The sequence below is a fragment of the Diadema antillarum genome, unplaced genomic scaffold (genome assembly GCF_040938485.1).
Source record: "Diadema antillarum isolate AM-2024a unplaced genomic scaffold, OU_Dant_1.0 seq00000889_RagTag, whole genome shotgun sequence".
In the NCBI taxonomy this organism is placed as follows: Eukaryota; Metazoa; Echinodermata; class Echinoidea; order Diadematoida; family Diadematidae; genus Diadema; species Diadema antillarum.
In genome coordinates this window covers 1,840,350-1,866,049 of record NW_027271753.1, presented here as the reverse complement: position 1 = coordinate 1,866,049, position 25,700 = coordinate 1,840,350, and the positions used below count along the sequence as shown (strand labels likewise).

Genomic DNA, 25,700 nt, shown 5'->3' with positions numbered 1-25,700 from the left:
GACATGTACTGGTCTTGACATTATTGTGTAAGATTCAACACGCATATAGAATCTGCTCGACAAACTGCCTTGCCCTTTTGTCACAGCAGTTTGACACTTTAACATATGAACTTGTGACAAGACTTGGCAAGCTGCAGCAAAGATCTTCACAACTACAATGTACCCATCAAAAGAACTTGTCCATACATTATCTAGCAGACAACGTTGTTCATAAAATACACAGATAAGCCCAAAAACCCAAGCAGCTGAAGGAAATGTATATTGATCCTTCAAATTAAGGTATCTGCCTTCAGAAAGAAAAAAACAACAACACAAGCACTATTTGATTTGAGAACGTGATGTAAAGACGAATGTCGATAACAATCAGGTGATTCACGAAGTACATGTATAACACAGATTTCTACTGACGTACATTTGCAAGGTGATTATGAAAAGTGAATCACTGTCAAAATTCTTTGCCCGCATGTACTGAGTTGACAAGAGAAATTTACAGTTCCTTCTTTGATCATGTGACTAAACTCCACTCCAGCACATGTGCTACAGAATCAGTTGATCATTTGCACAGTGCATCTGTACACACCACAATTACACAGCCACCGCTCTTTACACATGAAATACATTAATCACACTTGACTTGTTTTGCACTTGGCATAAAGTTTCATTTTTTTTTTTCTCTGATGTGGCAGTTCTGGTTAACAAGAAGCAAGTTTGCTTTTCAAAATATGTCTCTACTCCTACAGTCCAGCGAAACACTTGTTTACCTATTGTAATGCTAGTGCAGCACTGTACTGTTCTCTGCTTGCTTTCCTTGAAGACCCAGGTCTTGTATCTCTTTTTCTTGTGTGATATAAACTTCAGAATTTTTATATTTTACTATATCAATGCTGTGTTCTATGAAGACTGCAAACAGCACAGTTATCCATTAATTATGTGTCTACAGACTACCTAGTAGTGGTGCTGTGACATCATGATAAGAGCTACTAAAAACATGGCATCAAAGTGTCAAATGACAGGCATATATCAAATCATGAGTACACTGCTGCCACTTCACAGTACAATCACACCTACAAAAATAGCTCAATCGTTATGTAACATTTCATAGTGCTTATTTTCATGTACATCAACATCATAAAATACATTCATAGGTATACCTCCAGTAAAAAAAAGAAAAAGAAAAAAGAAAAAGAAATGTGTTTCGCTAGACAGCATTAGAGTTTGTACTACCACTTCCTGTAACAAAACTTGTCCAACTTTCCAACACTTTGTCTGAACCATTCATACTTGCTGTGACTGCTAACGTGACATCTAAGGAGGTTTTTATCAAACGGTAACACCTCATGTAAGTGAAGTTTGTGCATCTCCTGCTCAAAATAAGTAGCATTAACTTTTTTTTTTCTTTCTAAAGGCAATTATTCAGACAAATCTCACAATATTTTCTCTCTAAATGATTGCGGTAGTCTTCTCTTTCCATTAATTTCTTTTCAAGATATTTTGATTAATACAAATAAACCAAATTTCCACACCCTTCTTTATGCAGAATATTTCATCCATTCTACTCCTTTCCTAATCCCATCTCTCCACTATTCTAGTTTATCCACGTACAAGTGCATCAATTTTTCTCTGTCAGTTTCCATTACTGTGACTCTCTGTTTTGATATCCCTTTAATTATCACATTTTAGCTTCCCTCCCTTTTGTGAATGAGATCAACCTTTTATGAAATGGGGCCCTGGACCCCCATGCCTCTTTGTAACATTTGCAGCTTCAATACTGCACTTGGTGGTTTGGTGGTGGTGGTGGTGATGTTGGTGTGTGTGTGTGTGTGTGGGGGGGGGGGGGGTATTAACCTTTGCATACCCATGGGCCTACTACTTTTTGTAGTAGGTCCACAGTATACCATACTACAAAGACATTCACCTTCCATTACACTTCGCTGACTGATTTACAAACCACCAACAACAGCCAAATCTGATCACTGCTATGACAAGTTCAGTGCGCCTGTTTGAGCCAGCTGACTTAACCTAAATTAGGTGTAATTTCTTCATCAATTTGCGAATTTGCTGTTAGCTGTAAGATTTCTCTAGAACCCTTATCCATCCTAGGACCAAAATTGACCTCAATCCATCATTGGTCACTCGTGAAACTAGCCAAGCTCTAATTCAATAAGAGGGGAACTCCATTTTTGCACGTTAATGCGAACTTCTGGCAGAGTTAAATTTCAGGTTCATGGCTACAATTAGCCCCATTGACACAGCCACAGCAAACATTATTTCATGTAAATTGTAGAGCAGCCTGTTTAGACCTTCGAATAATAATATATCATTCCATATCTCCTCATCAATAGATATACAAGTATACAGCACAGATGCAAAGTTGCAGCAAATAATGCGTTTACCGTATGTCAAATATCACCTGACGCAAATTGCACATACAATGTTACTCGGCAAGAAGTGAATACTCAGTAATGATGTAGGCTTTCTTTCTGTTACCACGATTACATATCATATCGATTTCCTTTTTCTTTGCCTGTTGCTGCTCAACAGCTTGCTCTTGGCATGAAAACAGGGATGCCCCGAAACATTCCTTCTCAGATTGATGGTCTTCTGTTGTAAGCGAAAGATGGTAAACACAGGAAATTTCAACTTGGATCATAACCCAATGGTTCACTGATTTTCTTATGATATGTTTACATATAGAGGGCTTTCACATGTCTGTGTGTACATGTCTTCATCCTTTACCTGTCAAAACCTGTAGGGAGAGTGCAAACTGTCACCCCCCCTTGCAGTGGGCTCATATTGAGACAAAAGATTCAGAGTTACCAACAGTTCACCACCGTTCAGATCATCCCACAGTAAATTTTGTCAAAAAGAGAGTAGGCTACGACATTCAACATGACACAACAGGTTAATTTATGTGGACACTCAAGTCTGCTCAGATCACTAAGTTGGGATTTACGCAAACAATGAATAATTCCCTAATTCCAAACACGACTTCTTCAACCTGAGAAAAAAATGCAACATTGAAGAATCTTGTTATGTGAGGATTGTTGTTGCAAAACCAATAATATTAATGGAGACCACCACATCAATAAGGTTACCACCCCATGTTTATGGCAAGCTGCCTAGATTTCTACTACACAAACAACTGTAAGAAGGAAAGGGTCAGGTTTTTTTTTCTTCAATATATTCAACTTAATGATCCCCTTTGATTAGTTTTTCTGATAAATCCTATGAATCCAACCTGCATACATCAGGTAATTGACAGGCAAGCAATCTGGTTGTCACTAACAACCTTTATGGTGAAGTTACATGAATGGTAGTAAACCTGTCTATACATCCTTACGAGAAAAAAAAAAATGAGATTTAAGAACAGAGGTATTCAATATGACATCTAGACTCACTGTTTTGTGTGTGGGTGTGTGTGTTTAGATATATAAATCTGTCTAGAAGACACAAGTTGAGTTTATCTAAAAACCTACGATGCATGGGATGGGCTGAGTTGTTCAGTTTAATGGAAATATTAGGAAGTAGAGAAGGTGTCATTTCAAACCAGAGACATCTGGACTGTACAGTTAACTCCTTTTTCATTCATGGGAAACACGGCACGCATGATATACAGATGGATAGGGGATGATAGGAATAGTTTCAGGGATAACACATGACTCAATAACTCCATAACGCATAGTATCTGTTTACAGTGAGTATGGAGTACACCTATATAAACAATCGTGTAGACATACTGTATAATCATATCCCATGACGTTGCATATGTGAATTTGGCTTGACGCTACCAATGAGACTACAGTCAATGTTGGAAGAAGTACAATGGAATGTTCATGAAATTACCATAGCAAAAAGAATCAGCACAGCAACGCATTTTCACATGGAGTCAAACAGTTAACTTCCACCGTACTCCAGCACAATACCAAATTTCCGCAGTTGTAAATGCCAACTTTACTAGCTAAACCACTGCCCCCAACCATTCTCAACCGATAAGAATGAAGCCATATCTAAAAACATGATCTCCCTCTGAGTTGAAGTCACAGAAAACACTTTGGATAGAAGTAATGATACCACCAACCCCACCCCCCCCCCCCCCAAAAAAAAAAAAAAAAAAAAAAAAAAACAGAGAAAGAAAAGGTGAATAAAAACATGCTGAGAAGATACCTTTTCAAGTTAAATGGATACTTCCATGACTGTGTCATCCTCTGAACTCTTAGCCTGGCAAAATTGCGAGGATTTCTTTAAAAAAAAGACTCCAAACATTGTTGAAAGAGAATTGTAAGTGAAGAGAAATTAGTAACTCCAGCAGAAAAAGGATGAAAATTACTTTTGCTGTTACTCATCTGTGATGCCATGATTTTTTTTTAATTTCCTTCAAACAATTCCTCACCATAATGCAAATACAGCTCAACATTTTTTGTAAGGTCCCTGCTTAAAGTAACCAACATTTTACTCAAGGGGGTCAAATGCTAAGCATTAAAGTAAATCAGTGTCAGTAAATACATATATCTATCATTTGATAAAAGAATCTGTATAAATGCCAAAACATTAAAAAAAGCAACAACATACGGCAGTTGACATTGACTCACACACTAAGAATTCATAAAAGCGCTCTGTCCATTCACATGTGGTGCACAATAAATGATAGCATGTAAAACATTTTCATGGTGACATTGTTATTATGTAAGATGTGCGTAACAAACTTACATTCACGACATGTACTGGTCTTGACATTATTGTGTAAGATTCAACACGCATATAGAATCTGCTCGACAAACTGCCTTGCCCTTTTGTCACAGCAGTTTGACACTTTAACATATGAACTTGTGACAAGACTTGGCAAGCTGCAGCAAAGATCTTCACAACTACAATGTACCCATCAAAAGAACTTGTCCATACATTATCTAGCAGACAACGTTGTTCATAAAATACACAGATAAGCCCAAAAACCCAAGCAGCTGAAGGAAATGTATATTGATCCTTCAAATTAAGGTATCTGCCTTCAGAAAGAAAAAAACAACAACACAAGCACTATTTGATTTGAGAACGTGATGTAAAGACGAATGTCGATAACAATCAGGTGATTCACGAAGTACATGTATAACACAGATTTCTACTGACGTACATTTGCAAGGTGATTATGAAAAGTGAATCACTGTCAAAATTCTTTGCCTGCATGTACTGAGTTGACAAGAGAAATTTACAGTTCCGTCTTTGATCATGTGACTAAACTCCACTCCAGCATGTGTGCTAAACAATCAGTTGATCATTTGCACAGTGCATCTGTACACACCACAATTACACAGCCACCGCTCTTTACACATGAAATACATTAATCACACTTGACTTGTTTTGCACTTGGCATGAAGTTTCATTTTTTTTTTTCTCTGATGTGGCAGTTCTGGTTAACAAGAAGCAAGTTTGCTTTTCAAAATATGTCTCTACTCCTACAGTCCAGCGAAACACTTGTTTACCTATTGTAATGCTAGTGCAGCACTGTACTGTTCTCTGCTTGCTTTCCTTGAAGACCCAGGTCTTGTATCTCTTTTTCTTGTGTGATATAAACTTCAGAATTTTTATATTTTACTATATCAATGCTGTGTTCTATGAAGACTGCAAACAGCACAGTTATCCATTAATTATGTGTCTACAGACTACCTAGTAGTGGTGCTGTGACATCATGATAAGAGCTACTAAAAACATGGCATCAAAGTGTCAAATGACAGGCATATATCAAATCATGAGTACACTGCTGCCACTTCACAGTACAATCACACCTACAAAAATAGCTCAATCGTTATGTAACATTTCATAGTGCTTATTTTCATGTACATCAACATCATAAAATACATTCATAGGTATACCTCCAGTAAAAAAAAGAAAAAGAAAAAAGAAAAAGAAATGTGTTTCGCTAGACAGCATTAGAGTTTGTACTACCACTTCCTGTAACAAAACTTGTCCAACTTTCCAACACTTTGTCTGAACCATTCATACTTGCTGTGACTGCTAACGTGACATCTAAGGAGGTTTTTATCAAACGGTAACACCTCATGTAAGTGAAGTTTGTGCATCTCCTGCTCAAAATAAGTAGCATTAACTTTTTTTTTCTTTCTAAAGGCAATTATTCAGACAAATCTCACAATATTTTCTCTCTAAATGATTGCGGTAGTCTTCTCTTTCCATTAATTTCTTTTCAAGATATTTTGATTAATACAAATAAACCAAATTTCCACACCCTTCTTTATGCAGAATATTTCATCCATTCTACTCCTTTCCTAATCCCATCTCTCCACTATTCTAGTTTATCCACGTACAAGTGCATCAATTTTTCTCTGTCAGTTTCCATTACTGTGACTCTCTGTTTTGATATCCCTTTAATTATCACATTTTAGCTTCCCTCCCTTTTGTGAATGAGATTTTTGTGTCTCTCTCTCACGCGCGCTCACTCTCACGTCTGTCTTGGATCGTTGGCTTTTGTCATGCTGGTAGTGCGTCCTTGATCGATTGCGGTACTTTGGAGAGGTAAAACTCGTGCTGTCGGTACGCAGCAATCACGCCCCCTGTGTTCTGGCGCTTGATGTCCTTGTCGTAGCGGTACCTGTTGCCATGCACATCCGTAAGAACACCTGTCGCAAAACAAAGACAAGTTTGTTAGTAGAAGTGATGCTTAGTAATAGCAAAAACCATCAGATTTACAAGCACTTGTAATGACAATTATCAATAAAAATACACATTTAGCAGAATCAAATTCTACTTATTTAGACGACTTTGAAGGAAATGTTTGTCATAACATACAAATTTTACCCCTTTTTTTGTAATGTCTTGCATTCTAGAGTTTCTTGTAATCAAAAGAGTTCGCACATTAAAATTCTGATTACTGTAAAACTGGAAATTTTCATGTGCATAAAAAAACTTTGAATTTTACAAGGAGCCAAGATTCATAGAGGTTTTTGTCTATTAACCAATGCAATGAATGCCAGTGTCAATTTGCAAACTTTCATGTTACATAAAAGGGCTGCTGGCTCCAGTTCTCTTGAGTGTCATGCTGCGAATATTTCTGGTTTTACAGTACTGGCATGTTAACGACATTATACCACTCAGGCAGAGCGGATGGTCCGTAGTTACCTCCAGCGGCTTTTAGGAGAGCCTCAGGGGCGCACGTATCCCACTTCTTGCACCCCGGGCTGGCAAAGATGTAGGCACTGGCCCGCCCCTCCAGACACAGCAGCACCTAGGGGGAGATAAACAGAGGTTAATGGTGAGATGATGTCATCTGATCAATATAGTGCACTTTTCTATCACAATCGACTTCAATTATTCTCATGATTACACCCTACTGTTTTGAATAAAATTGAGAAAAAAAATGCACTTTTTTTTGGTACTTTTGCTAAAAAAAAAAGGTGATCATAAAAACCCATTAGGATTAACCTAACAGTTGATTCATCTATAGAGTTTCTCGAGAAATGATATCTTATCTTTGATGGAAAACATTATGATATACAATGCTAATCAGATATGACTTGCAGGTCAGATGATAGTTTTATCTTATTTTAAGTTCTTTTAGATGCCAATTGATGATGTATTAACATGTATGGCAATGCATGAAGAAGCCATCAGGAGAAACAAGCTACCACAGAATCAGCTACAACTGATAACCAAGACTCAGAAATGGTCTGGCAAAAATCTTTTCGTTGCTTTGATTTTTTATTTTTTTTTTTTTTTATTTCTTTTTTTATTTTATTTTATTATTATTATTTTTTTTTTTTTTGGGGGGGGGCAAGTGTCCAGACTTACACCCCTTTCTCCCCCTAAAAAATGGGGGGCAATTGTTACAAAGGTCTACTTAGCCTTCTATCAACAACAACAACAAAAAACAGACTGGGGAATTCTCCCCATTGCATATAAACATAAAAATTTCGTTGCTCGTGATTGGGTCAGTATGCTCGCCGCATGCTGCATACAAACACATGAGGTGATCTCAACATGCGGAGGTCAAGCAGGGCCATATTTTTTATGTTTACTTGTTCACCTCCAGTAATGTGGAATTACCGGGCATCAAGCATGTGCAGAGCGTATCCCTATGCAGTAACTGCCATCTAATTTTTCTCTTTTTATCATGACTAAAACATTGTGACTTCACAATAGAAATGCATTTTCAGAACTTACAGTTGATATCTCTTTCCCAAAATGTAACAATTGCTGAGAGAATGAACAAAACTATAGTAGTTTGGAGATAGAGATAGTGCTCAATGCTTTTTGTGTATGATCAAACAGAGCTCAAACTGTGCACCAGCAAAGCATTGTCAACACATTATCATGGAGATTGAATAGTGCCACAGCTGTTGGAGTGTTTACATTTATATGTGGGAGTGAGATTATAGCCTCTGTCAAGTGAAGTTTATCATCAGCTAACAAACTTTATCATTGACGGAGCTGAAGTGCTGTATACATCCAGCGATCTTCCAGCATGGGTATCCCGATGCAGCACCTCACCTTGTGTCCAGCGCCACCAACACGAAGGACCTCAGTCGGGCACATGGCGTCGATGGTCTCCTGAACGGCTTTTGTTCCGTGTGAGCGCGTCGTCGTGATCACCCGCTCACTCTGTGGCAGCTCCTTGTGCGTGAAGCCGAAGCAGCCGAGACCCACGATGCCGTACATGGTGCGACCCATGGGGGCGCCCGGCGTCTGGTAGTTGTAGTACGGCTGGTGGATGACGCCCCCTACGGACTCTCCTTTCACAGCCACACCGATCAGTACTGTTACATGATCAAGGTAACCTGCAGCAGGATGGGACCAAAGATATGTATTATGAGATATTACTTCATGAAAATTAACATAAAGCACACATACTGGTACACAGCTGGAAGCAACAAGATCAAATTATTGGAAAGCTTTAAGAGAAGACTTCTCATAAGAAGCTCCGGTGATGAGTGGAAGCCTTGCAATACATGCCTTTCCTCCAGCAATTTGTCTCTTTGATACTGGAGAGTGGGCATTTCTTTAGACTTTCCTGCTAAGCAGCAAACATGACTTTTTGTTTTGCACCCAGTTACAGAAGCCTTCCCTACCTGTTGTCCATTGCATCAAGTTCTCATCATTACAAACTTTCTTCTTTCTCTCCTTGCACACATCCCAGGAAATTTTCATTGAGGGAGAATCCGTGTACGAGACCTCAAGCTAGGAGGACTCAGTTTCGAGTTTTGATTCCACAGGAGTAAATTCTCAGAGACTCCAACCCCAAGCACCTTCTGATCTGGAGATTCTCCCGCCCGAAACCCCTAGCAAACGGGAGACTCGAACTTGATGTGCGCGAAGGGCACATCTCGAGCGCGAAGTTCCTTGCGGTCTAGGGTTCTAGATGCTCTCTCGTGCTATCTAAGGCTTATTTTTCAACATACAATGAAATTAAGTGAGAAATCATTTCAAGCGGGAGAAATTAAATCTCAAGCGGGAGAACGGAAGATTCTGCAAAAATGGTCTTTCGGCGGGAGATCTCCCGTCGAAAGCAGGAGAGTTGGAGTCTCTGAATTCTCCAACAATAGCGATAAGACAAATGTTTTGAAGTTTGCATGGTGGTTTTCCACATTCATATTACTTCAATATATAATGGAAATTCCCTTAGAGATCTGGTCTCATATCCATCTCAGTGAATTTTGTTCTATCGAGGAAGATCAAGCTCGCCTAGTAGCCCTTGGTCCTAGTGGCTATATATGTAGCAGGTTGGGGATCTCAATTTTCAGTTTGCATTCAATGTGGGTGCAAGACTACTTTCAAAGGCAATGACATGGATTGAAGTAATTTGTGTGTCATTAGAACGAGATAAGCAAACTGTCATCTCACTGTAAGTCACTGTCAATCTAAGCACATTTATACCTACTAATATCTGTGTTTGTAATTCTGTTCTTAGTTGAGAGATATGAGTTGCATTCAAATTATATCACAAGGTTAAACAATAACAGCGAGTGTTCTGCCTAATCAACAATGATTACAAACTTCTCATAAGTTCTGAATGTACTGTCATATATTCTTTGAGCTAAACTCTACCTGGTATGTAAAACATATAATCATCTCAGCCCTGTATCATAAAAGTAACTAAAAATGATAGATAACAAAGAAGAAGTTAGCAAATTACATATCAGCTGTGACCTGATGATTTGTTAGTATGCTGGCAATCATTGCATCTTGTCATAATATAATGTAACTAAAGAAGCACTCTGTGAGCGCAGACCTCCGCCAAGTACGCAGCTCACTTCCACTACTGAGCTTGTTCTTCCGTAGAGATCAGCGATTTCCACTCATATGTATGCATGCTGAAAGTTGCCCGATTTCCCAATATAGAAGCCTTTTGTTATGTCATAAACTTCCAGCTGCGTGGTGTGCCTCGCCTTAGCAGAAACTAGAGCATGCACTTTAGTGCACACATGCAAACCTCAAATACGCGCAGCCTGAACTCCCAAGTTAATTGACCCTACCTGCCAAAATATCAAAAATCCTTCATAAATTTCCTAAAAATTCTGGGATCACTACCAAAATTTAATCATCTGTTACTTGTGTCATTCTCAATCTTTCCTGTAAGTTTCATCCAAATCCGTTTACTACTTTTTGAGTTATTTTGCATACGGACAAACAAACGGTAACGAAAACATAACTTCCTTCCTTGGCGGAGGTAAAAATCACTGCAGAAGGGTGATGCATTGGGAAGACAAAGGTGTTCTGTCAGTGACTCTAACCCACAATGCACTGCACACTATGTCCAATAGCAGCCCCCCAACCCCTGTTGCCAAGGTAGGACCACTCTCATATGACATAATAGATGCATACTTGGCTTGATGATGAAGCTGTTTCGTAACTTTTATCAAAACATATTGGGAAGACATACAATTCAGTGTTACATCTATTCCATAATACACTCCAGGGTCCCGTTTCATATAACTTGTTATCAGTGACAACTGCCACTTTTCTATGACAAATTTGCTCTCATCCAATCAGACGCAAGGATTTCAGTAGCTTGTCATAACTATTGCAACCTCTTATTGATAACATGTTTTATGAAACGGGGTCCAGGGCTGCCGCTTAACTGTCAATTATCTTGATTCTGTATCCAACCTTGGAGAGATATTTCTCACTGTAAAAGTGGATATTTTCGCGCGACTAATTTTTCACGCTTGGCCGGGTAAAAGTGTTTCGTGTGTTTTTAATTCCTTGGAATCAAGACATCCCACACAGGAAGATATGGCAAGCAAAAATATTCACATGATTTTATTTTCGCGCTGGTTTCTGGTTGCGCGAAATGCGCGAAAATTTCAACACCGCTAAAATTTCCACTTTTACAGTAATAATGAACTCTTGTATCTCAGGATTTGTATATACAGTGCAAACTTGATCTATTTTACTTTTCTGTAGAAGTACTTTCATACTGGAATTCTTTTAGGGGTATTATTATTCCTCACTGACACAACGTGACCGGATACACCAAACTGCCTCTCTTCTAGCTGACAAATATTCAACAAGAGGCTTTTTTCATAACAGCATTTGTGTTGGGTCAGGATTAAAGGAACTTGTTGATAATCAAGTCCCAGATGCCAGGATCATCATCAGGAGCTTTTGAACTGGAGTAAGAAGACAACCTTGCTGACACATGGATGAAGCTGTCTTACTCAAACAGCCCTTTTTAACCCTTTTTGGGCTTTGAGTGCCATTGGCGCTGAAAACCCCACAGTCTTGCACGTATCACCCAAAGTCCCTAGCACAGAGAGAGTTATGTCAGGGCTCGACACATCTCTAATGATCCATTAGGGTCACAGGCCTGAAATAATGATGCACATCATAATCCATTTTGAAACTTAGTTGCATGATTGGGCAACCAAGAGATAACCTTTTTTGAAATTTCATGGTCTGATATCAATTTTTAGTGTTGTCAGGCCAACGCTAATATAGAGCCCAGTTTTAGCGTAAATCATATGTACAGGAATACTTTGTTGTGGTCTTGAATGCAAAAGTCAACTGATGTTGCCATGGCAACAAGGCAGTGTGGCATCAAAGGAGCAAAGGAGCTTGAAGAAATACTGCCGCATACTGCTCAGATTACATCATCAAATCAAACATTCCAATTCATGCTTAATTTGTACATGTGAATGGGGTAGCTCCTTGATACACATGTGATGTGAACATGCAGCTGATTGGCATTACCTTGTGTGTACTCTTTGGTTCCATCCACGGGATCAACCCACACAACAATCTGAGGGAGACAAAACACAAAACAACACCCAAATATGCAGATTAAAATGAGGATTAAAATCCAGTTCTTCACAAACTGATGCAGAAAACACAACTACAATTTTATCCACATAATTCCAAGATTATACAATATTTACAGCTGTACATGTGTCTGTTTATGCTCCTATCATATGCATCAACTGATGTACCAAACTGACAAGCATATTTCATTGCGATTTAAAAATTGCAAGCGGAAAGTAACTGAAAAAAGGCACAAGGATGTAATACGTTACACTAAAATAAAACAAACCTTTTAAAATGCACTGATCCACAAGTAACAAAAACTGCAAAATGAAACATAATGGACAAGATATTCTGTGAAAGTACTGTGTTGCACTCAATTTAACTTCTATTATTGTGAAATACCAATCCTAGAATACCACTGTGGAGTCTAGTCCTTTTGGTGGTGAAACTCACATCTTCAAGAACCACAGACTTGAGGTCATCTGGACAAGATCTCTTGAGGACTTCCTCAGAGTCTCCCAGCTCAATCAGATCAGTCGCAGTCTCCTTCAGGTCCTGGCAGAAATAGAAAAAAGAGCACAAATTTTATAACTCTCAGTGTATCAATATACAAATGATGCACAGGACAGAGTGGATCGGTGAGAATTGGATGCGCGAGTTTGACTTTGGAACTGTTTAACCCCACAAGCGCAGCGAGTGGGTTTTAGACTGTTCCAAAGTTAAACGAGAGCATCCAATTCTCACTGATTCACGAAATAGGCCTGCGCATCATTTGTGTTATAAAATAGGCCCGTAAATTCATGAAATACAACCATTTTCCACATCATGCGTCCGGTAAACCTACTACACTCATACAAGACTTGAGCCATGCGTTCGGATTTTACCGGACGCATGGCTCAGTGTGGATCAGTAAAAATCAATGCATGACAATTGACCAATCAGATTGCAGAGATTCTAAAGCCTGTTTTATAATATACAACTAATGCACAGGTGAGGGGGCATCAGTGGAGATGCAGTGCACTCAAGAGTATTTACAATGGTGTAACATGCACGAGGCGCAATGTTTCACAACATTGTCAATATCCAAGAGTGACTTGCATCTCCACTAACGTCCCAAACTTAAACCTGTGCGTTATTTGTTTTATATAACGGTTCTATGAATCATTTCTCATTTACCTTATTTTACAGGTAAATACCGGTCAGATACATGTAGAACTTATGGTGAACTTGCTTTTGAAAAAGCCAAGATGTCTGCAGAAATGCCCCAACCAAACACACCGGTACTGCAGTGAACACAAACTTGTAAAATACGGTATAATTTAGGTGACTGAGCTTGCACAAGGTAACTGACAGAGTGCGCGCTTGTAACTGACTGAATGCGCATTGCTAAAGTACGCGATTGTGATGTCAGTAAAATTGAGCATGATTACGGCAAGCCACAGTCATATGTGTATGACTCTGAGCTGTCATTAGCAGAGGTCATTAGTTAAGTGGTCAATGGTAAAAACTAATGCCCGCTGGGCACGTTTGCAAAATTAAAGACTTGTCACCTTATTTCTCTTCTCAAGCAATCATTTGATCACAGGATCCATACAACCATATAATTTGGTATAACACACTCTGTGACATTCACGGCAATGCTTCTAAGATTTCATTTTAAAGTCTGACACATAATTTAGTTCACACATAGAAACGTCAACCCCTTTGAAAATAAGTTCCTCTTTTTTTTTCTTTTTTTTCTTTTTTACTGAAAGGGCTATCACCATGTAAATGGTATTAAATAAATGGATAAAACATATCATGACATTGATTTCTAAATGCAGACCATTTATATTTGTGTATCATATGACTTCACTGCTAAAAATGTAATTTTTCAGCAAATTGATTCGATGCTATTTCAGAGGACATAATAGTGCTTCTCTTGAGACTGTGGTGCTTCTTTTGAAATTCCATTATTCTGGGGGTAGAAATGGATACCAGTTAGCTAGAGTTAAATAAGGAGTACACAGAGCTTTGACACAAATTTGTTTATACCTTCATCCTCTTGGCACATGTATTATACAGTATGTCCCAAAAAAAATTACAACGGGGCCCTCCGCAATGATATCTTTAAAAATAGTGAATCAATCTAAATACAAATTCAGGGTATGAAACTATAACTCATTGCCCACATCTTGCAGAAAACCCCATTCGATTTGCTTCAGTGGTCAAAAGAGAAATGAGGAATTTTGTAGAGGATGTCGGGAATCTCTTCTGTCCAAATTCTGTCTATTATTCACACACAAGAGCATTGAATTGCTAAAATTGGAAGAATCCGATTCATGACATGCTTTACAACAATCCACTTTTCTCTGTGATCGCTTAACCAAATTGAATGGGGTTTTCTGCAAAATAGAGCTGAGATGTTATATTTTAAGACCCTGAAGTAGCACTTAGACAGGATGATCATATTGGGTGTTATCAATTCGAATATCTGATTGTAGTTTTTGGACTTACTGCAGTATGTCCCCCAAAAAATTACAATCAGATTTTCGCATTGATAACGCCCAATATGATTAAATTTTTTTTAATGCTACCTCAGGGTCTTAAAATATAACATTTTAGCTCTATTTTGCAGAAATCACCATTCGATTTGGTTAAACGGTCACAGAGAAATGTGGATTGTTGTAAAGCATGTCATGAATCGGAATCTTCCGAGTTTAGCATTTCGATGATCTTGTGTGTGAATAATAGACAGAACTTGGACAGAAGAGATTCCCGACATCCTCTACAAAATTCCGTATTTCTCTTTGACCACTGAAGCAAATCGAATGGGGTTTTCTGTAAGAGGTGGGCAATGAGTTATAGTTTCATACCCTGAATTCGTATTTAGATTGATTCACTATTTTTAAAGATATCACTGCGGAGGGCCCCGTTGTAATTTTTTTTTTGGACATACTGTATGTACATGGAGATCCCGGTAAACAATGTTAGATCACAGTATTATATGAATCTCATGGTTTCTCCTAAACTTAACATCACAACTTTTCTATCTTTAAACTTAACATTACAACTTTTCTATCTTTAACTCCCTTTTTCCTCTCATAAAACTTTGCGAAGGCTGAAAGATATCCAAAAATATCGCTTCAGTTTTTGCTTTTCTGGGATGGAGCATCACAATATCCTTATTTTTTTTTGGCACACAGCTATGACATTTGGCCTAAATATGCACAGTGTGAGCAGATTTGGCTGAAGAATCTGTGACAATAACATTCTAAAAAAAGATCTAAAGCCAGCAGCTCTCATTACTACATTACTATCTTTTTTCATTCAAACATTCTATAAAGGGTATTATTGTGTTATCAAAAAATATATGTTATATATATACATGTATGCATGTTTTGAATTTACACACTTACGGACTTGGAAACATGAGTTTCTACTTCTTCATGGGAATGTATCAAACAGTCCAGGATGTAGTACAGATTACAGGGGTGGAATTTAGGAATTCCGTGGGGGGGGGGGGGGGGGGGGGGGGGGGGTGGAGGGCACAAAAATATTTCTGGTGCTACTTCCAGGTTTCATTTCATTTTTTTTTCTTTTGTTTTCACAAAAATAAAGAGGGGGTGTGCGCCCCCCCTCCAGATTCACCACTAGATTATACCCCATCCAGCTCTTATTTTGCTTTTCAGTGTTATATCAGTCTGTAAAATGCTATGTGTTCATTTGTTCGTACTTACTTGAGAGCAGTTTTAAAACCCGATAGCAAAATATTGTCGTCCACACATACGTCATAATATCTGTTTAGTCTCCTCATCCAGTGGTTCCAACATCAAAACTTTGAAAATTCATAACTTTTACATCAATTTCTGATTTTCCTCAAACTTTCACTGATGTGTTCTACTAATGTTGCTGCTTTCACTCAAACCACATAGCTCTTTGGGTTTGGGTTCCCTTTAATCTGACGGATGGATGAGAAAGCCTACGTACCTCTTCACCGATAACCGTGATGCCAGGGAACCGGTTCTGGAGTGAGGACACGATGCAGCGCTGAGCCTTGCGGTCAGCTTCGGTCTGTGGGTCATCTTCCCGCTGCATCAAACAAGAGAGAAGAGGGAGAGAACACTTTTAGAAGCATGGACATTACAAACAACACCATGACAAGCAGTGCCCCATCCTCAAGCAAAAATGAAAATTTAGTGTCATAGCTCTGATCTCAGTGCCATCACTTTATGGCATTTATACGCCGAATATTTCGCGAGATTTTTATTCTCGCTAATTTTGCGAGTCAGGAGCTATTCGCAAAATTAAAGACACGCGAAAATATTGACTCTGATCACGCTATGAATGTGACGTATGCATAACATACATTTCTCCGTTCGATACAGGACTCCACGATCGTGAATTTAACCACTTGCAAAATCGTCGGGAAGTTCCGATTTGCAAAAATTTAGACTCGCTAAATTATGGTGTATACAGTAATACAGTCCACTCTCATTATAACAAAGTCCACGAGACTGTAAATTTTCTTTCGTTATATCAAAACTTGTAACAGCTGAACGGCAACATATATAAAGATAATATAGATGACATTTTGGGGACCTGAATTATTACTTCACTGTCATCAGAACGTCGTTATAAGGGGAATGCACCATAGTGGGATTCACACTGACGCGATTTAATGGGATGCAAATCTCAAAATTTGCATCATGATCCAAATCTCAAGATTTTGGCCTGTGTGGACATCAAAATCCCACTAATCAATGTGATCAGCATCACAATCCAAATCTCAAAAAATCATGCAATTATCTCGCAATCATCACGATAATTTGAGAAATAGCACAATAATTTGTGCTGCTACAAGTGTAAATACTGGAACAAACAAATCTTGAGATTTTTGTCCTGTTATTCAAAACATATTGTACATGATTGAACACTGCACAAACACAGGAGCAAGGATCATCATTTCGGTATAGACTTAGGGCATGTTTCTATCCGAAAGGGTACAAAAAATGTTGGTATTTGGATCGCAATCATTATCCTGCTATTTTGTCTGTGTGAATGCAACTTCACTGTATGTGTACCAAAATGGATTTTTGGTTAGAATGTCCAATCTTCAAAGGGGATCAATCGATGCAATCCCAAAAGTGATTGAAAATTCCAAGGAATATTTAAGTAGGAAAAGATAAATTAACATTTTAATTTTTTCACCCCTGCTTTAACCTACAAATACTACAGAGATCATAATTCTGCTTCCAGTTGTTAACTACAATCATATGGAATGTCACAAAATTGGTTCTACCTGTTATTCCTCCATGACCAAAACTAAGAGTCGAGGCTCAATTACCCTCTAATGATTGCTAACTGCTAGGTACACAATTATAACACAAATTCTGCTAAAATTTCTGTGGAATGATATTCATGGAGAATAACAGCAGTAGTATGAAGCAGCTCAGTGTACTGTTTGCTTTTACATCTCTATTCTAGTGACAGGCAGAGTCTAATCATTCACAGAAAAATACACTTTCTGCATCATTTTTCTTGCACACAGCACTGTTTTGTCAGCATGTTCCTCGAGCGCTGGTAGACTTTGAAGTGATGGGCTGTTTGAGTTTGCTGAATACACACAGTGTACTCCATCGCGGCTCCTAGGATCGCACCATCGTCCCCCTGTCTTGCTTGCTCAAGCCATACCGCTGCCCACGCACTCAGTTATTTTTGGATCCATTCTAAGCTACATGTAGGCCTCTGTTCCACATAGCAGTGCAAGCCGCCCAACCCATTGAGTAAAATGAAATCATGTAAGGACATTCCTTGTCAACGCCAAACCCCTCAGCTTACTGTCACAATGGCAACAATAAATGATAATGATGATGATAGTAACATGATCACTGCCATCATCCCAAAACTTACATAACTGCTTTTATCATCATATCATCTTCATTATTATTCACATTTCTGTCATGTATGTCATGTATGTAACCCGTCAAGGAAGGGCTGACTTTACTACGACACGCATTTCCCATAGACACCTGCCTGAGTATACTCGGGACTCGTCGTCAATGGGTTAAGGCACTCTTTGACTTACCGGTACATATCCTCACAAAAAATAATTGGCATCATCACATTACTGGTGATCACGTTCATTTTTATCATGATAACTCTTGCCATCATTATCAAATTCTGAATCTCCTCACGTATGATGAATGGTACTCTATCATGAAATTACAGCCATGACTAACATCTTCATCACTGCTATCATCAGTATATCATTGTTAATATCAGTATTTGCCCATTACTCATGTCTATCTTAAATCACATCGTCAGTCAAGAAACTGGGTGAACATGACATCGTTCCGGTCCCTGGGGTCAACGTTCTTCTCGATCCTCAACCGCAATTACTCGCCACAGCCATTTTTATTGTCCTCTGACTCCAGCGTCGCGTGACGTAGCGCTGCACATCCCGTACGCAGTCCCACCTCCAAATTATCATGTTTCCCCTGGGGAAGGTATTGCATGACAATAAGTTTCGGATATTTTTGGCCGGATGTTCCCACGCGCAGCTCATTGTTAATCTGGAATTCGCTATGAATCCACACTAAAGACCTGCCACAGCAAGCCAATGCCTTCCTGTTTACATGATGATGTTTACAATCACTGTAAGTTACCAGTGGTGCAGTTACCATGGTAAACGCCACATTTCCCCTTGGCGATTGGTTGCTAAGTTGTTGCTGCCATGGCAACTGCCACTATTGCTGGTTGCAATCATTGTATAGTGCTCTATCAAATAAGATCATGATACCTGAAGGTCTGTACGTACCTCCCTAGTAAGTATTTCTTTGCAAGAGAAGTCCTTATTTGATTGAATAGCAATATTTAAAGAGTTCTCTTTAGCAAATGATGTCAGCATCACCAACAAAGATGTGCCATTCTTGTATTTATTGCACTCACATGTGCAGCTTACATTCTTCTGCTGAGGAGATGAGGTAATGTTGAAGTGACGACTCCCCTGTCACATCTGAACTGATCATTTGAGAATATATAGCAGGGTTGTTTGGGAGCAGTTTTCATGGAGCATTTCATAGCATTATTTTCATAAATTTTTCAAAGTCCTGCTGATATTCATGACAAAATATGCTACACAAAGTATCGCCATCCCTTACAATGCAAAGTGTCGGTATCATCTAATTCACTAGTTTGTTTGTTTTTTCTCTTGAAGATCAGATGGAAAAAAAACTTTCTATTCCATCGCTGTGGTTTCAATTCAAAATTCAAATCTATATAACATGCCTTACAAGCCCAAATTCCAAACTGATATGCTCACAAAATACATGGCACATCTTGATAGGTGTTGATGTACTACTGTACATCATGACTTTGGTTAAAATTGCAGCTGTACACAGGATAGACAACTGAAGAGAGTTACCTAAATGCCATGTGGTTGCCATGGAAACAGAGGTCACAGTTTAACTTTTCCAGTATGAATTATCTATCAATGATCACACACACACACACACACACACACACACACACACACACACACACACAAACTTAAATGATGTACACTGAGGGAATGCGAAAGGTAAAACACTTGCTCGGTTTCTAATATAATTATAAGCATTTCCCCTCTAATCATTAGCATAGGGCTAGTTTTATTCAAATAAACTTGAATTCAAATATCAATTAAAAAACTGAATTTTTTAACCTATCCACTTCAACACATTCAGAGAAATGAACATTAAAAAGTTACCAAGCTGTAGTACAACAGACAGGAGAGAATTTATAAATTGGATAAGACAGAAAATTATGCTGTAATGAGGGTTAAAAAACCACCACAGTGCTTTATAAAAACAAAAGCAGGAGTATTTGATTTTACATAGTTCAAACACTGAATGTTTCCACACTTCTTTAAATCCAATATCTCATTGCCCTTTAATTTGCCAATTTCAATAATACAATGCAATCACTTAACTTGCACGCAGTGAGGCAGAAAACTCAGACATAGAGCTACAGTACGTCGAGGCCAATACTAAAAATAAGATGGAAATAGCTTTCACCATAATGAGGAAACAGTCGGATGGTAGCACTGTTTATACAGTCAATGGAGTTATGGCCTTTTTGTCATGATTTTGTGACAACTCGGTATCCGTAGGACAGGGAAAATTTTACTTGTGTCAACCTGCTGTGGCTTATTCTATGCATGTACATGCAGTGAGAATGCAAGAACAACATTTCTGAAGAGTATCTCAAAATGTGGGATAAATGGAAATGAGGGTGATGAATTAGGACAGTGAAGGTAGGTTTGGTGCATAAAACATATGGTATAAAATGTAAACTAAGATTTGTTGGAATTTGTGGAAGCATCCACAAAGAAGACTTCTTGAGATGGATGGTGACAGCTATAGTAGTGACTCGGTGTGATGGTGGTGATTTGGAGAGCACAGGATGTCAACATCAGATTTGCGAAGAGTGTCATCCTTAATGTGAAAAACCACGAAGGGGGATGCTATGGCTCTGAAAGAATGAAGCAATTATGTATGATAAGTGGGGAGGGAATCGCTCTTCCGGATTCTAGCTGGCTGATCAGCCAGACGTACGAAGAGGAGAGGGGATGTGTAACAGGTATGAGGAGCCAGCAATGTCAGGCTTACCCTGGGAGGAGGATGAGGGAGGAAGTGCATGTCGCCGCCTGCTCCTGCCCATATTCATGCCTGGATGACACCAGCGAGAATTTCTCCTCTCATGCAGTCCCTCATCTCATCTTTTTTCCCCCTCGTTTTCACTCTATTCTTGTTCTCCGCCTTCCCATCTCCTTCTATCGGCCTCTCTCCCTCTCTTTCTCTCATTTCCCATCTTCCCAAATACAAAACACATATAAACACACACATACTCACACACACACACTCCTCTTTCTCTCCCATCCTCCACCATCCTCACTTGCGCCTAGCGACAGTCTTCTCTTCCGTGTGTGTGTGTGAGTGTGTGTGTGTGTGTGTGTAAGCCTAGGAATGGATGAGCGCTGTTATTACAGATGCAGTGTGAGCCAGATCTCAACCATCAGTCAGCGAAGCGGCTAGCCTCTGATGATATCACGTATCACCACGGGAACCAGCTGTGACGTCAATTGGCCCAAAATAGCAGCGCCGATCGGGTTTCGGATCCCCGATTAATTTTAGAAATGGCAGAGCTAAAATTAAAACGCGCTGCCGCAGCCACGGTGTTTCCTTCTGCCCTTTTTTTAGCATCTCGGCTCAAAATAGCTCTGCAAGTGGGATGAAAATAACTCCTATTAACGCTGCACAGAACATGATGACAAAAAGGGAAAAGCACACAAGTTTGTGCAATCATCAAATTGTGCATGAAATACTGCTACCAGAAGTACATGTTGGTGGTCTTACCTTCGAGTACTGCCATGCTATTTTCATCTTCCATAGTGAACATGAACTTCCCCCCATCCATTGACCACGCCCCCCTATCCAACACTTAGCGATTTGTGAGCACATTCAACAGTGGATGAGTTTGAGGGATTGTAACATGACGGTGACACACATCAGATGCTCATTGATATGACTGCAAAGCTCGGATGCGGACAGTCTCTCCGCATCATCCCCTTCGAGCCATCCGACTAGCATACAGTCTCTGGGTGTCATTCACAGTACACACTCAACATACTCCTGTTTAGTGGCCTTTTGCTTTGCTTCAAAGTTCAAGTTTGTACACTGTTGTGCATGCTTAGTGTCTGATGATTTTTGTTTGTTTGCTCATTTGTTTGTTTAGTTTGGCAGATGGCAGGACGAGTAATTGCGTGATAGATAACAAAGATCATAAATTCATTGTAAAATCCAGCTGTGAACTGTCACCACTTTGGCATGGCACAATACATTGAATACCATCAAATGCAACTATAGTAAGAATTTCAGATATCAATATTCTTTTCAGTGTTCATTACAATAATATGAACACTGTGAGACAGTGTTTGTTCCACGATACACCTAGAATAATTGATAATGAAATGATGTACACAAAATTTGGATTACCACAGTAAGACATTGCATGCAATTTTGATATATTGTGATGAGTTAAACACTCAAAATACTAGATCCAAGATGGCATAGTAAAATTTTTGTAAGTGCCCAGCTCCTTTTGGAGAGACCTTGGAAAGTCATTCCTATGGTGGATCACTATGTAAACTTGGTTATTTAGAAATCAATACCTACACACAATTACATAATATGCTGCATACCAGTCCTATATCACATACTGTAAAACCAGAAATTTTCACAAATTTTGCGTGGAGCCCAGATTCGCAAAACCACAGCAAATGCACATGAAAGTTCTTGTCTACACTATTATGCATTGAATCCCAGTGGCAATTCGTGAAAATTTCATGCTGCGAAAAGGGCCGTTGACTCCAATTCGCAAAAATTTCATGCCGCAAAAATGTCTGGTTTTACAGTTATTCAAAATTTACCTTCCAGCAGTGCCAGTCACTACCGTATGCCCACCAAAAAAATTACAATGGGAACCACTACAATGATAACTTACGAAATGGTGAATCAATCCAGATACAATTTTAGGATATGAAACTCTAACTTATTACCCACATCTTACAGAAAACCCCATCCAATTTGCTTCAGTGTTCAAAGAGAAATGAGGATTTTTTTTTTTTTGTAGAGCATGTCAGGAATCCCTTCCCTCCAAGTTCTGTCCATTGTGTTCAGTTCAAAGTGCATCTCAGTGCTAAACTTGGAAGAATGAGACCCATGACATGCTTTACAAGAATCCACATTTCTCTGTGACCACTTAACCAAGTTGAATGGGGTTTTCTGCAAAATATAGCTAAGATGTTATATTTTAAGACTCTGAAATAATATTCAGACAGTTTAATCATACTGGAAGTTATCAATGCAAAAATCTAATTGTAATTTTTTTCAAGACATACTGTACTACAGATTGTGTGTGATTCATCCACTACCATTGATCAAACGACATTTCATACTGCATACTAGTCAAACATGGAGTTATAGCTCAATATTTCTGGAGAGAACAAAAAGAATCCTGAGTCTGCAGAACACACTGTTTGTATGACGGTCTTTTCAAATGCAATGCAAGCCATTCATATTCATTTTAATTGTCATGTACACATGCATGTATCACAAAAACGTTTCTTTATCACATCAAATTGTTGTTCAACATTGTTCAACAAAGTTCTGTTCTGCTGCATCAATCAACGAATGATTGGTTCATATAAATTGAATTGAACAGAATTGAATTGAATTCTTGTTACATGCTGCATCAGCATTTGAAAATGTGACAAAATTGCAAATTTCTGGACATAGGTTTGTTTTATGACAAATCATAGTAGAGTATACTGGTAGTTAAAAGAAATAATTGTTATGCTTTGCATGTTAACAAATCTAGCAACTAATCTGTATCATTACACTGCTGACAGCAAACTCATAAATTCCATTTATTGTACATTGTACTGTTATGCCAATTATGTACTTATTTTCTGTTAAAAAATTACATCTACCTCCATATGTTTTTGTTGCAAATGAAAAATAATGAATTCAAAAAGTTACATTGTTTCAATGGTTGGAAGAGATACAAATGTTAGACAATTTCCAATTGTGCAATATTTGTTTTAAATTGAAATTAGACAATATGTAACCATACATTATGAGTTTGCAGCATCTAATTTATTTCATGCCTAGCACTTGCACATATATCATCATTCCATAAATCTATGCACTGTCCACAAAAATCTTACATCACGATTCAGTTATACTTTTTTCATTTTGCGCAGTCATTACTAGAATAAAAGCCAAGCAATTACTGTGAATACCCCTTATGTAGGTACCTACATGATTGCTATTACACATTAATTACTCTAATGAGCTGGCGGTATACACATGAAGGATGGGACATACATGTATCATAAACAGCAGTGATGAGACAGTCATTTCATCTCACACTTTCTCTTCATAGAATGCATTTTCTGATCGTGCACAAGTATGTCAACAATCCATCCAACTTCCAACTCCTCTTCCTTTTCTCCGTGAGAAAACGATTAAACCATATTGATGTACATAGATTGTATTGTTTGTAATAGCCAAGAGGGCTTTTTAAGAGTGCATCACAGTGCGGCTGTGACGTAAGGTTCGCAAATCCTCGGGTGTAGACAACTCTACATTTTATGGAAAATCGAATCAACATTTGTTGGCATGAATAGCATCACATGTACGTCCGGATTTTTTTGTTGATCATTGACAACGAGTCTATTTTTGGCGGATAATTGTATTGCAGAAAAAAAAAGGGGGGAAAAAAATTTGTTCCGACTCCGGCGGCAATACTACACCGCTTCACAAACCTGAAGCACTGACTGAGCTACTCAATTTGAAGATTGCAATGTCCCACCACTCTATTTTTAGCATCACACGCTCGCTATCCAGACACCCTTCCACACGCTTGCACGCAGAAAAATACACACACTGACACACACACACACACACACACATGCACACACATGAATACACAGGCTACTGTGGGTATAGCTGTGGAAAAGTCCTTCCAAAAATAACATGGCATGGTTGATATCTTCCCATGTATACAACACTTCGCTCTTCTGACTAAGAAACGGGAGAGGAAACGCAGAAAAAAAAGATGAAAGACGGAAAATAATAAGTATCAACGTGAGATGGACGAGAGAAAACAATTTTACACACACGTCACTGCTCCGCATACATGTCCATTTCAAATGAAGCTCTTGATCGTCAGCTGCGGTCGAGATGCCAGAGATATACTGTACTACAAGAGGCCGAGTCACAAACAAAAATATTTGTACAGTATCAAATGTAAATATAGAAATCGGCTAGATTGTATGGATAAAAGTGGTTCTTACACTTCCAGAAATAATCACCAAATGTAATGATATGAGAAGCACTTACAAAAATATCCTGTACCATAAACATACTGAAAATTGGGTTCAGAAAAACAATGTCATTTGTAAATGAGCCTGTTGTGTCTTTGAAAGACGAAAGCTGTGGAACAAATTAAGAGGCCAAAATTAGCTAGAATTGGAACCTTGTAGAGTGACTACCAGAATAATCTGTCATTAGAGAGCTGGTTTCCATGAATATCATTCATTAATTATATAGAGTGTAATGAGCAATTCTTAACCCATAAACCGTTGAGGGTGTTTTTAGCATATCTGCTTTCAGGATCACTTTTATTGATATCGTACTTTCAGTGATAATAACATGTTATTTACCATTCTGATGAGAATAAATTGAAAAGTATGGTTTTGGCATGATGTCCACTAGCATAAACATATTACACTTCATGACACGGAGAAATTTCTCATAAACAGAAAAGTGGAACATCAAAGAGAGTAGTAAATAACATATTTAGAATTATATATAAATACATGTTATACATTCATGATATAGATATAGATGTATATTAAATTGTTCAACTAT

General features: G+C 38.5%; 1 protein-coding gene across 2 annotated transcripts in view; it reads right to left on the bottom strand.

The window, feature by feature from the left end:
* Window positions 1–4,158: 4,158 nt before the first annotated feature.
* Window positions 4,159–25,700, bottom strand: part of LOC139740859 (3'(2'),5'-bisphosphate nucleotidase 1-like) — a 46,752-nt gene continuing 25,210 nt past the window's right edge. For both annotated transcript variants that reach the window (XM_071651442.1, XM_071651441.1), the window contains exons 2-7: window positions 16,213–16,314; window positions 12,697–12,798; window positions 12,193–12,241; window positions 8,494–8,780; window positions 7,126–7,231; window positions 4,159–6,626 (exon numbers count right to left, since the gene is read on the bottom strand). In XM_071651442.1, the coding sequence (XP_071507543.1) occupies window positions 6,478–6,626; window positions 7,126–7,231; window positions 8,494–8,780; window positions 12,193–12,241; window positions 12,697–12,798; window positions 16,213–16,314 (795 nt within the window). In that variant the 3' untranslated portion in view covers window positions 4,159–6,477. The remainder of the gene's footprint in view (window positions 6,627–7,125; window positions 7,232–8,493; window positions 8,781–12,192; window positions 12,242–12,696; window positions 12,799–16,212; window positions 16,315–25,700) is intronic.